The sequence below is a fragment of the Peromyscus californicus genome, unplaced genomic scaffold (assembly GCF_007827085.1).
Source record: "Peromyscus californicus insignis strain IS unplaced genomic scaffold, ASM782708v3 Scaffold_9__1_contigs__length_137607984, whole genome shotgun sequence".
Lineage (NCBI taxonomy): Eukaryota > Metazoa > Chordata > Mammalia > Rodentia > Cricetidae > Peromyscus > Peromyscus californicus.
This window is the reverse complement of record NW_026294617.1, coordinates 109,862,145-109,876,432: the sequence shown is the minus strand read 5'-3', so window position 1 is coordinate 109,876,432 and position 14,288 is coordinate 109,862,145. Positions and strand designations below refer to the sequence as shown.

Sequence of the window (14,288 nt, the reverse complement as noted above, 5' to 3'; positions counted from 1 at the left end):
ATATATATACAGTGTAATGCTTTATATAAATCAGAATCTTATAAATAACTAACATTGAGTATCAGTTTAAGTCAGTAAATTTTAGTTTCTGTGGTATGGTTTGAAGTGGTACGTCTCACATAGACTCATATGTTTGAATCATTGGTTCCCTCAGATGGTAATACAGTTTGGGAGGTATGAGGACCTTTCGGATATTGTGTGTCAATGGGACACACAGGCCATTGGGGGCGGGGAGGATTAAGATAGGTTGACTCTATTTCTTCCCAGTTTGCCAAGACGTAGGCAAGCACCAGAAAGCTCCCAATAACAAATCCTCCCCGTGATGGATTATATCTCATGACCCACTGGGGAGAATAAATCCTTCTTCCCTTAAGTCATCTGCTAGACATTCTGTTAGAGCAACAAGAAAATAACTAATACTGAACATCATCAGTACCAAGAAGTAGAGTTCCCATGATAAGCCTGACCATGTGTTTCTAGGTCTCTGGAATTTGTAGGAGGAATTTGTATGTTTGGAGTTACAGGCTAGAGAATCTGAGAATGCTATATGGAAAGCTTAACAGATGATTCTGAAGGGAGTGTGAAAGACCAGAATGCTGTAGAAATGAGATCATAAAGCTTCTCTCACCAAGTTTCAAAGGGAACAAGCATTCTATTGGGAATTGGCCTAGAGGCCACTCATGTTATAAACTGGCAAATCATCTGGATGAATGCTTGCCTGTGCTGAGGACTTGACTGTGACTGAATTAAAAAGTAATGGACTACTTGTCTGGAGGAGGAAATTTCAAGACTAGATAGCATTCAGGCTGTGGTGTGGCTATACTCACTGCATTTAGCCAGACTTACAGTCACAGGAAGACTAGAAAGTAGAGCAGAAAGAGGGGCCAAAAGAAGCCAAAAATGTGCAGTTTGGTGAAGAAGGGAACATGAACCAAGTTAAAGCCACAGACAAGGTGAGCATGGACAAGGCAGCTGTAACTGTCAAAGAGTCATTAATGAGAACCTATGTACTTTCTTTACACTTTGCATGGGGAAAATTGTAAAGGTTCCTTGAGAATAAGATCTCACTCATGAACAGATCTGGGGTATAAAGCACAACACCCACTTATAGAACATTCATTTAAAAGGACAGTGCCCCAAAACATGGAACTTCCATGGTGAACTAGCAGAAAACAATTGCCTAGGGAATATTTTCTGAGATTCAGCCATGAAGGCACACAGACGGCACTGCAGCAATGGTCTAGAGGGGCCAGATTACATCTTAAGCAACAGGAACAGCAGTAACAGCAGATTTTACCATCTTCCTACAGTACAACTTGTGTAGGCATACAGAATGCAAGAGAGAGGGAGTCCTGGAGGTTTGTTCCAGAAGAAGAGCTGGTGATACCAGGTAATGGGTGACAGGGTCAGATTTCTTGCAAGCAGGCTCTGAAAGGCTACCATGTGAAGCTATGAAGGTCAAGCTTGTGTTGCTATGTAGATCTCAGCAGGATGCAAAAGCTGACATTAATGTGCTACACCTTCAAAGGAAAGTTCCAGTATCAGTTAAAGCCAATCCAAAAGCAAGCACATGCATGCTGTTGGTGGGAAGGCCAGGGAGCACAGCAACCAAGTCTACTGGCCTTCGATTACTATTACAAGGAGCCTTCAGTCCAGATGGAGCTACAGGGTATAACATTTATCCCGCTGTGCTTAGTGTTTTTGTGTTTAGTGTTTTGTGTTTTGCTTTAGGCTATGGTTTTCTTACCCTTTCTCTTTGGAATGGGTTTGTTTACTTTTTATGGAAGTAAGTAACTTAAAAATAAGTTTTGGATGGGGCTCACAAGCTGGGGTCTCAGAAGAGACTTTGTTTGGACAGTAAAACTTTGGTATTTTTGAAGTTGGAAAAAATGCATTTTGTATTAGGAGACACCCATTGGTTTAAATACTTGGTAATTAGCTGGTATAACTATTTTTTGGATGACTAGTATATAATCCTGTAATACTTGGCTAAAATTGTAAATTAGATTGTTTTTGAAGAAAACCTTAGTTTCCTTCCCTGATGCTGTGATTAAAATACTCTGACAAAAACAACTCCAAGGAGAAAGTTTATCTGACTTCCAATTCCAGACTTGAGTCCATCTGGCAAGAAAGTCGGAGTGACAGAGCTGAGAGAACTGGCTGTGTCACACCCACAATCAAAAGCAGAGAGCATCGCTTCTCGGCCTTTTGGCTAAGATCAAGTGCAAAAGCAGAGAGCAGTGAGTTCATGCATGCATGCTCGAACTCAGCTTGCTTTAGCCTTTCTTATTCAGTGCAGGACTCCAAACCCAGGGAATGGTGTCACCCACAGTCAGCGTGTCCTCCTACATCAATTAGCATAATTAGGATAATCCCACACAGACATTCTCAGAGGCCCTTGTCCCAGGTGATTTTAGATTTTGCTAACTTGACAAATAAACCACCAATTCTCCCAGGTATCTGCAATGTTTCCAAGAAGAGATTCTAACAGATTGCAAGAAATAGAGGCCAGGGAAGTGAACTAAAGGTCAGGGCTGCTGAGATAGATTTGGAAATCATTCATATAGAAGTGTTAACTAAAACCACACATGCTATTTCCTCAAATCAATGATCCGTGCATGATATTTCTAAAGGCCACTGCATAAGCCAAAACACACATACTGTCAGCACACCAAAGAGGGAACAATTCTAGACCGTATAAGTTCAACATGTTTTTTCACCTTATAAAAATCCTAATTTTTTCCATATACATTTTCCTTCAGTTAAATTTCCTTTGTATCAGCCTGAGGTAAAATGTTAAGGAAGAGAAAACAGATGAAGTATAGTTAGCTACTGTATGACATGAAAAATGAAGAGGAAGAAATACTGCTGATTAATACTCAAATAATATTGCAAGTATATAACTCTATTTATTTTTAAAGACTCTCTCCTTAACTCTCAAGATTAAAAATATCTTTAATATACAACTTTTCAATATTTGTTAGCTTATAAATTAAGAGTTAGAGGACAGGGTATTTTCAATGATATGCTAATACATTTGGAAATTTTAATTGGAACATTAAAACAGCATTTTTAAAGGAAGAAATTATTTTAAGATTTATTTTCAAAAATTATGTGATATGTGTGTACTTGTTTTGGGTATTACACAAGTGAACACAGGTGCTCATGGTGTCCAGAAGAGGGTGACCCTGGAGCTGAAGTTATAGGTAGTTGTGAGCCATCCAATGTGAGTACTAGGAACTGATCTTGTGTCCTCTGCAAAAGCAGTACCTGTTTTTAACCACTGAGTCACCTCTCCAGCCCCAGAGAGAAAAAATAAAAATTAAAAATTGAAGAATGGATAAATAAAATGTGGTACATATACACAATGGAATACTACTCAGCAGAGAAAAACAATGACATCATGAGGTTTGCTGGCAAATGGATGGATCTAGAAAAAAATTATCCTGAGTGAGGTAACCCAGACTCAGAAAGACAAACATGGTATGTACTCACTCATAGGAGGATACTAGATGTGGAACAAGGATGACTGGACTGCTACTCATATCATCAGGGAGGCTACCTGGAAAACAGGTCCCCAAGAAAGACACGGGGATCACCCAATGACAGAGAAATGGATGAGATCTACATGAACAGCCTGGACATGAGTGGGGTTAATGAAGGGCGAGGGTCGAGGGAAAGAGAGCTTGGGGGAGCAGGAGATCCCAGCTGGATCAAGAACAGAGAGGGAGAACAAGAAATAGGAGACCATGGTAAATGAAGACCAAATGAGATTAGGAAGAAGCAAAGTGCTAGAGACGCCCACAGAAACACACAAAGATACCCCCACAACAGACTGCTGGCAATGGTCGAGATACAGCCCGAACTGATCTACTCTGGTGATGGGATGGCCAAACACCCTAACTGTCGTGCTAGAAACCTCATCCAATTACTGAGGGATCTGGATGCAGAGATCCATGGCTAGGCCCCGGGTGGAGCTCCGGGAGTCCAATTGGCGAGAAAGAGAAGGGTTTATATGAGCAAGAATTGTTGAGGCCAAGGTTGGATAAAGCACAGGGACAAATAGCCAAACAAATGGAAACACATGAACTATGAACCAATGGCTGAGGGGCCCCCAACTGGATCAGGCCCTCTGAATGGGTGAGATAGTCCATTGGCTTGATCTGTTTGGGAGGCATCCAGGCAGTGGGACCGAGTCCTGTGCTCAGTGCATGAGTTGGCTGTTTGAAACCTGGGGCTTATACAGAGTTGCTTGGCTCGACCTGGGAGGAGGGGACTGGACCTGCCTGGACTGAGTCTACCAGATTGATCTCAGTCCTCGGGGGAGGCTTTGCCCTGGAGGAGGTGGGAATGAGGGGTAGGCTGGGGGGAAGGTGAGGGGGGCCGGAGGGGGGAGAACAAGGGAATCCGTGACTGATATGTGGAACTGAATTGTATTGTAAAATAAAATTAAATTAAATTAAAAAAAAAGAAAGTGAAAACCTTCTTTGACTACTGAGCTTGTGTATTTTATACTAAATTAAATAACTCATTTTTCCTCAGATTCACATGTTTTGCAATGGACTTTCACAAATTAATTACCAAAGATTATTTGTAGAAGGCATAAAAATACTTCCTCTGTGTCTAAGTTGTTAGGTTGGGCATATTTTAGAACTCAGCTTTTATTTTAAAATAACTGAAGTTGGATGCTGTAAATCTGGAATGTTATCAATTGGCAATGAGATACAAACAATTGAAAATCAACTTTCCAATCTGAACACTGGGTAAGTTTTCTTCTCAACAAACAATTAATTGGCTAAGATCAAAATAAACATGGACTCATGGTCTGGTTTGATAACAGGAGACTCCAGAATTGATTTGCTACACTTGAGAATGTTTCAAATCTATCTTGCTTCACTTTGTAAGTTTACAAGGCGAGGAATATGCACTAAACAGCAGCTAAAGATCAGTGATCTACTGGCAGATTGCAAGCCTCATCATCTTAAGGGTGAAGCAAAACACTTGATCCACATGATGATCCGTTCTTCCTCTAAACATCTCAGAGTCTTTAAACACAATGTAATACTATGTTTTCCATTACATGTGAGTATTTTATAAATTAACAGTTGTCTGTGTTCCCCAATTTTCCTGATATAAAATAATCAGAAAATCAGTGTTCTAATATATCTGTGAGAATAAAGTTACCATTCAATAAGTATGAGTATTTTTGCCATTAAATTTTTCATCTTTTAAAATAACTTTATTATCATGACACAGACACACTAAAATATTTTATTCTGCTATAAAATTTTTAATCTTATAAAAAGGCATCTATGAAAACATTATTGCAAATACTATACATAATAGTAAAATGCTGAATATTCTTCCCTTATATTTGAAACCAAGGAAATATGACCATTAGTATTTGCATTCAATTATCCAGCAAAAGTCCAATTTTGTGAAATAGATCAAGAAAAAAAATAAGCCATAATGATTTTTTAGGACAGAGTGAAAACATATTTTAATTAATGATAATATGGTTACTTACTTGGAAAATCTTAAGGTATTTGCAGAAGAACTATTTGAACTAACACTACATTTAGTTCAGCAGAGTCTTAGGCAAGAAAAAAATCACTTATATTTTTATATATTAACAACAAGATAGGATAATCAAATACAATTTCATAATACTCATATCAAAACAAAATATTTAGGACTGACTTAGCAATAGGAAAAACCATATATTACAAACTACAAAACAGTACAGGGAGAAATAAAACTATAAATTTAGAGAGAAAGAGTGTGTTAGTCTATTGGATGACTGGAAATCGTTAAGACGTCATCTCTTCCCAAATTGGCCTATCAGCATAACCAAACCTCAATTACAAGATCAGACACTTTTGAAAACTAAAAAATGTATTATAAAATTTATGTGAATATAATTCACAGAACCAATTATAACTAAAGTAATCTTGAAAGATGCAAATATTGGAAACCTGCATTGGCAGCTTTCAAATTGTACTGTGAAGTTATAGAGATTCACATAACATACAGCCATCATATATATGGAAAAATAGGTAAATGAAACAAAATAGAAATCCCCAAAATTAGACCTACGCATTTAAATGGCCTTTTGCTTTTCAATTAAAGCAACAAAGCAATACAAATGAAGTATCTTAAATACAGCTAAAACAACTAGATAGCTATATGCTAAAACTGCCCTGAGCACTACTAGCCGGGCGGTGGTGGCGCACGCCTTTAATCCCAGCACTCGGGAGGCAGAGCCAGGCGGATCTCTGTGAGTTCGAGGCCAGCCTGGACTACCAAGTGAGTTCCAGGAAAGGCGCAAAGCTACACAGAGAAACCCTGTCTCGAAAAACCAAAAAAACAAACAAACAAAAAAAAAAAAAAAAAAAAGAAAAATACTAAATGAAGACAGACTACATAACCAATAAGATCTAACGCTTTAATGTTTTTCATTGGTAAAATACAATAAGACTAATCTCTCAGCTTCTAGTTTTAATTCCCTTACTCTCTGTCAGATAAATTTTAGCTGAATACTGCTGTGGAATGTTCTGTATGGCAAATGTGTTGCTAATTAGTTAATAAATAAAACACTGATTGGCCATTGGCTAGGCAGGAAGTGTAGGCGGGACAAGGAGGAGAATAAAGCTGGGAAGTGGAAGGCTGAGTCAGAGAGACGCTGCCAGCCGCCACGATGAGAAACAGAATGTGAAGATACCGGTAAGCCACGAGCCATGTGGCAAGGTATAGATTAATGGAAATGGATTAATTTAAGCTGTAAGAACAGTTAGCAAGAAGCCTGCCACGGCCATACAGTTTGTAACCAGTATAAGTCTCTGTGTTTACTTGGTCGGGTCTGAGTGGCTGTGGGACTGGCGGGTGACAGAGATTTGTCCTGACTGTGGGCCAGGCAGGAAAACTCCAACTACAGAATACAAATTTCCTTCCACCAATCTATCAAACTAGTTCTGTATTGAATGATGTAATTATCTGTAGAAAGTGAACTGCAAATGACTACCAGACAGTAGCATCTTACAGTGGCAGGTTGTAAACAAACAGGTTAAGTGAAGATGACCCTCAAATGAAACCTTTGAGGAAGAAATTTCTTTATCACAGGTCCAGAGCACTGATTTCTGATAGTGAAAACTAGTTTAGTTTCTAAGCCTTAAGAATATTATCCCATGTTTCCTTACCAAGTTACAGAGTAATTAACATTGCAGCACATGAAATGTCCTCTGTTATTGGAGACCAATATCATCCCAACATAGACAAGTCAAGCAGTTCTTAACAGAATAAATTTACAACACATCAGCAACAATTTGGAACTAAGGCTGGTTGGATGACTTTTACTGAAAGGCAGGAAGTAATGTTATATTCCACAGTTTCCATGGAAAATATTAAATTCTAGCCTTGTCTTAGTTATTTTCCTATTGCTGTGACAAAGCACCACGAACAAGGTAACTTAGAGAAGAGTTTATTGGGCTTACAATTTCAGAGAATGAGTCTATGACCATCATGGAAGGCAACATGGCAGCAGGTAGGCAGATAGGCCCATATGGCACTGGAGCAGTAGCTGAGTTTATATCTTGAGACAACAACCATGAGGCAGAAAGAGTTACCCAGGAATGGTGTGGAATTTTGAAACTTCCCAAGTTCAGCAGCCCTAGTGACACATCTCCTCCAAGAAGGCCATACCTTCTAATCCTTCCCCTAAAGTTCCACCAACTGGGGACCAAGTATTCAAACATATGAGCTTATGGGGGCCATTCTCACTGAAACCACAAGCTTGTTACTAGAATGACTGAAAAACAAGATTTTATTTACACAGATATTTAAACACATTTCTCATGAAGACATTGCAAAGACCTGTAAAAGTCAATGTCTTCTTTGCAAAATAAATGAAAAAAAAATCTATAAAATGTAAAGGACATTAAAAAGCAATGAGAATTTTGTTCTTAATCTTATGCTGTGTTTCCATCAGTGACACTTTGATCAAATATAGACAAACGTGACTTATTGAAGAAATGTGACTTCTTTACACAGACCAGCTGATGTTCATTGTTGTGAGAGTCAGATCTCTAAGACAAGGACAGAAAGCTACAACTTTTCATGAGATAGTAGATATGGTCTCATTGGCAAAGTAATGCAGAATGTATCCTCATATGGTACAATTCAATGTTCAAAAGACACTGAAAAGAAAAAGAAGGCAGGATCATTTGAAAAAGGATAAAACAGGAAATTTTTCTTTTGAGTCACCAACTTCTTTTGTCCCAGTTCTCCTTAAAATTTTTAAATTTTATTTATTTATGTATGGGCACCACATGTGTACTTGCTGGCTGCCACAGTCAGAAGAAGACATAGGATCCCCTGGAACTTTAGATATTCTTAGTTAGTGTTAGTGCTATCTCCAGCTCCAGATAGGACCACTCACTCCAGGGAGCCATGAGCCTGGAAAAATAGAAGCCTAGAGAAGATAAGCTTCGGTGAACTTGAATACCCCACGGCCATTTTCGCTCAGTCCAGAGGGGAGCAGCTCTCCTGGCGCAGCAAAAGGCCTGCAATTGCCAGAAGAACAATCTTTCATTTGGATAAAGGACTCTACCAGGAGAGATACAAACACCCTTGCCACATCACATCCAATTCTGGTCACAGTCTTCTTGGCTCACCATTGGCATCAGCTAGGAGATACCTCCTGCTTGGCCCTAGTACTGAAACATTAAGTCCAACAAAAGGCTTAGCTCAATTTTGTTTGTTGTTTTTGTTTTTTAATTTATCTCCTTTTGATTGTTGCTAGCCAGGTGAGCTGGGAACATGGAGGCCAGAGAGCAGGTAGCCAGTGAAGAAGCAGCAGTGGGAGGGGCACCAGGAGGAAGACTGAAGAGATCTAGAGAGCCGCTGAGGGCAGAGACAGCAGGAAGCTAAGGGGGCAGAGGTGGAATACAGAGACGGCGGTCAGGGGCCACAGGCTAGAGCTACCCCATTAGCTGGTAGAACTAACCCAGGCTGCAGCCAGGCCTCACTGGCCACTGGAGACCTGTAACTAGCCTCTTTTCAGACACCAAGCATCTCTACACCCTAAGCCAAGGAACTTTAACACTATCTGTGAGAGGAGCTTCAGAGTCCAACCTACGAGGCCAGCCAGGAACTCCAATGAGAGCACGTGTTTCCTGCTGCTGTTGCTTAGAGCCGAGGTTTTCACTCAGCTGTCTGCTAAGTGCCAGGCTGCCAGCAACCAGAACACAGAGCAGGGACCTCTAACCTGAGCACCTAGAACCTCTCTCTTCTGTATGCTGCTGCAGCACTCTGTAAGCAAGTTCCCCCAAAAGATGCTTCAGGTGGACCACCTTGGTATTTGGTGCTTCTTTCTTTGAAATTCTAAGTGACCTTGACCTCTGGATAGTTAGGAGCTTTTCCTTGTGTCCCTTGCCATCAGGGTTGAGAACTCCAGCCACAGGTTCAGGGGTGAAGTAGATAATTACAAAGTCATAAAGGCTCATGGTAAGCAATTTTTGTTAGTTTAATGTAACTATACATTGAATCCTTTATAATTTAAAAAATACTTTTGAGTATATTAATGAAACACTTGTAATAAAAAATTAGATAACACACTATTCTAAGAAAACATAAATTTCTTGAGTCACTGAAATAACTGAATTAAATTCCATCATTAAGTTCTACCCAAGTTATGATTATTCCTTCTGCCTCTTCCTCAACATGGCCTTTACTTAACAAAGATCACTATTCACCTGGGGCTACTGGTGCACACAGAGCAGCTACCATAGCCCCTTTCAGGAAAATAATCTTGGCTAGTGTAAATTCTTAGAACTAAGATGTCAAATTTTTCATATATGTACACTCCACTGAGGACTTCTTTTCAAGTACTTTGTAGAATGTACACATTGAATTTCTATGTAGCAAGTGAACTAAAGTTCTTAAAGTAAAAACCTACATTGAATTTTACCATTACACAAGAACAAAAGAACTCAATGCCCTTCAGTGTCTAGTGAAAATGCTCCTTTGTTGGCGGATTTTCACTCTTCACTGCCTTGTCATGTGTTCTACAGTACCTCACAGGTTTCCTTTCCCGAAGCAGGTCTTCCAAACTCTGCTCACAGTGCTCAGCCACCACCACCAGTCGTTCTGAGAAAAGCAAAGCAAACCCACTTTATATTTAACACACTTTAACAATAAGATCATATAGCTCTCTAAAGTCATTAACATACAACACCAGCAACAGTATTTTAAAGCATTATGTATTTTCACTGTGTGTGCATGTGTGGTCAGTTTTCCTTACTTCTACCTGGCTTGCTCACCTCAGTCTCCTCTATTGATCAGCATCCCATCTACCCAGACTGAACTGCTACCCATCTTCTACTCATAATTCAATTCATTAGTCTTCTTACTGTGCTTTCTCCTCATCTACTACTTTCTGAGAAACTACTACATTTTACCCCAAGCCTGGAACTCTCTTCAACCGCAGACATTTAGAACACACCCTTGGCTTCAGTATAGAACTCACTGTCCAGCTGGATCTGTTGCTCAGATGGTAGAGAGCTTTCTTAGAATGCACAGAGCCCTGCACTGAATCACCAGCACTTCATAAACCAGGGTGGTGGCACATGCCTGGAATTCTAGCACTGAAAAGTTGAAGGGGAGACTAGGGCTTGCCAGGCCATGCTTAGTGATAAACTAGTGAGAAGCCAGCCTGGGATAATATTGGACCCTTATCCAAGAAAACAAACTGAAAATGTCACTAGCAACTCAAGAGAAACAAGACAAGTTATAATTTTTCCCTTTCTCAAACCTGCACACAGAGTCCTGCTATTTCTATGCCCCAGTTGCTTCCAGAGTCTGCTATTTTTATGCAGAGTTTATTCCACCTGCTGCAATCCAGGCCTAAGCCAGCATTCTCTCATTAGCTCTCCACGGCAATCTCGTAACTGTTCTTTTCACCTGACTTAAGATCCTCCTCCCACATGTTTTCACACTAAAGTCCAAGTGACAGGACAATAAATTTGAATAAGGAATCCTTCTCTAGTTTCCACTACATATTTCTCTCATCAGTTTTGGGACATTCTCATCCTTTGGGGAATCACACTTGGGGTCCCATATCTAAATGATCTTCATCTTAACCTTTTAAAAGAACTTCTGTATTACATTTATCGTGTGTGTGTGTGTGTGTGTGTGTGTGTGTGTGTGTGTGTGTGTGGGCGCGCACACGTACGCACGTGCGCTCATTCCACTGTGTACATGTGGAGGTCAAAGGAACTTGCAAGAATCAATTTTTTTTTTTTTTGTCATCATGTGGGTCCTAGGGATCAAATTCAGGTTGGCAGGCTTGGTGGCAAATGCTTTATCTGTTGAATAATCTTGATAGCCCTTTTAAAAAAGAATATATTTTATGTATTCTTTGTATAAGCAGTTCATGTACATGTGTGCCTGTATGGGCATGCCAGGTATATGTGTTGGAGGTCAAGGAACAACTTGTGGAAATCGGTTCTCCCCTTCCATTATGTGGATTCTGGGATCAAACTCAGGTGTAACTGAAGTTATCCTGTTTCTGCCTGGCTCCAGCGGCCCTGCAGTCGCTTGGACCCAAGTAAACACACAGAGGCTTATATTAATTAAAACTGTTCGGAAACCTGCAATCTCATGGAAACTGAATAATACCCAACTGAATCACCAATGGGTTAAGGAAGAAATAAAGAAAGAAATTAAAGACTTCCTAGAGATCAATGAAAATGAAGACACCACATATCCAAATTTATGGGACACTATGAAAGCAGTACTAAGAGGGAAATTCATAGCACTAAATGCCCACATAAATAAGTTGGAGAAATCTCACACTAGAGACTTAACAGCATACCTGAAAGCTCTAGAACAAGAAGAAGCACAGTCTCCCAGGAAAAATAGACGCCAGGAAATTATCAAAGTGAGAGCTGAAATCAATAAAATAGAAACAAAGAGAACAATACAAAAAATTAATGAAACAAAGAGTTGGTTCTTTGAGAAAATCAACAAGATAGACAAGCCCTTATCCAAACTAACCAAAAGACAGAGAGAGAGCATCCAAATCAACAAAATCAGAAATGAAAAGGGGGACATAACAACAGACATTGAGGAAATCCAGAGAATCATCAGGTCATACTTCAAAAACCTCTATTCGACAAAACTGGAAAACCTAAAAGAAATGGATAACTTTCTGGATAGGGACCACATACCTAAGTTAAATCAAGACCAGATAAACTATTTAAATAGTCCAATAACCCCTAACAAAATAGAAACAGTCATTAAAAGTCTCCCAACCAAAAAAAGCCCAGGACCAGATGGTTTCAGCGCAGAATTCTACCAGATCTTCAAAGAAGAGTTAATACCAATACTCTCTAAATTGTTCCACACAATAGAAACAGAAGGAACATTACCAAACTCCTTCTACGAGGCTACAATTACCCTAATTCCTAAACCAAACAAGGATACAACAAAGAAAGAGAACTACAGACCGATCTCCCTCATGAACATTGATGCAAAAATACTCAATAAAATACTGGCAAACAGACTCCAAGAACACATCAAAACAATTATCCACCATGATCAAGTAGGATTCATTCCAGGGATGCAAGGGTGGTTCAACATACGAAAGTCCGTCAATATAATACACCATATAAACAAACTCAAAGAAAAAAACCATATGATCATCTCACTGGATGCAGAAAAGGCATTTGACAAAATCCAACACCCCTTCATGATAAAGGTATTAGAGCGATCAGGAATACAGGGAACATACCTAAACATAATAAAGGCAATTTACAGCAAGCCAACAGCCAACATCAAATTAAATGGAGAGAAACTCAAAGCAATTCCACTAAAATCAGGAACGAGGCAAGGCTGTCCACTCTCCCCATACTTATTCAATATAGTACTTGAAGTTCTAGCCAGAGCAATAAGACAACATAAGGAGATTAAGGGGATACAAATTGGAAAGGAAGAAGTCAAGCTTTCCCTATTTGCAGATGACATGATAGTATACTTGAGCGACCCCAAAGATTCCACCAAGGAACTGATACAGCTTATAAACACCTTCAGCAACATAGCAGGATACAAGATCAACTCAAAAAAATCAGTAGCCCTCCTATATACAATGGACAAAGAAGTGGAGAAGGAAATCAGAGATACATCACCCTTTACTATAGCCACAAATGACATAAAATACCTTGGGGTAACACTAACCAAGCAAGTGAAGGACCTATATGACAAGAACTTTAAGTCCCTGAAAAAAGAAATTGAAGAAGATGTCAGAAAATGGAAAGATCTCCCATGCTCATGGATAGGCAGGACTAACATAGTAAAAATGGCAATCTTACCAAAAGCAATCTACAGATTCAATGCAATCCCCATCAAAATACCAACACAATTCTTCACAGACCTGGAAAGAATAATACTCAAATTCATATGGAAAAACAAAAAACCCAGGATAGCCAAAGGAATCCTGTACAATAACACAACTTCTGGAGGCATCACGATCCCTGACTTCAAGCTCTACTATAGAGCTACAGTAATAAAAACAGCTTGGTACTGGCATAGAAACCGACATGTGGACCAATGGAATCGAATTGAAGACCCTGACATTAATCCGCACACCTATGAACATATAATTTTTGACAAAGAAGCCAAAAGTGAACAATGGAAAAAAGAAAGCATCTTCAACAAATGGTGCTGGCAAAACTGGATATCAACATGTAGAAGGCTGCAAATAGATCCATATCTATCACCGTGCACAAAACTTAAGTCCAAGTGGATCAAGGACCTCAACATAAATCCAGCTACTCTGAACCTGCTAGAAGAGAAAGTAGGAAGTAGTCTTGAACGCATTGGCATTGGAGACTACTTCCTAAATAGAACACCAGTAGCACAGACTCTGAGAGAAACAATCAATCAATGGGACCTTTTGAAACTGAGAAGCTTTTGTAGAGCAAAGGATACGGTCAACAAGGCAAAGCGACAGCCTACAGAATGGGAAAAGATCTTCACCAACCCCACATCTGACAGAGGACTGATATCCAGAATATATAAGGAACTCAAGAAATTAGACATCAAAATGCCCAACAGTCCAATTAAGAAATGGGCTATAGAACTAAACAGAGAATTCTCAACAGAGGAAACTCAAATGGCCGAAAGACATTTAAGGAATTGCTCATCATCCCTAATCATCAGGGAAATGCAAATCAAAACAACTCTGAAATACCACCTTACGCCTGTCAGAATGGCTAAGATCAAAAACACTGAAG

General features: G+C 39.5%; 1 protein-coding gene across 3 annotated transcripts in view; it reads right to left on the bottom strand.

Moving 5' to 3' along the window:
* The window catches only part of Tbck (TBC1 domain containing kinase), a 169,716-nt gene that overhangs the window by 141,592 nt on the left and 13,836 nt on the right, over positions 1 to 14,288 (bottom strand). For all 3 annotated transcript variants that reach the window (XR_008216275.1, XM_052730057.1, XM_052730056.1), the window contains exon 3: positions 10,071 to 10,143. Coding sequence is in view for 2 of the 3 variants with exons in the window: in XM_052730057.1 (XP_052586017.1) it covers positions 10,071 to 10,143 (73 nt within the window). In the remaining variant the exon portion in view is untranslated. The remainder of the gene's footprint in view (positions 1 to 10,070; positions 10,144 to 14,288) is intronic.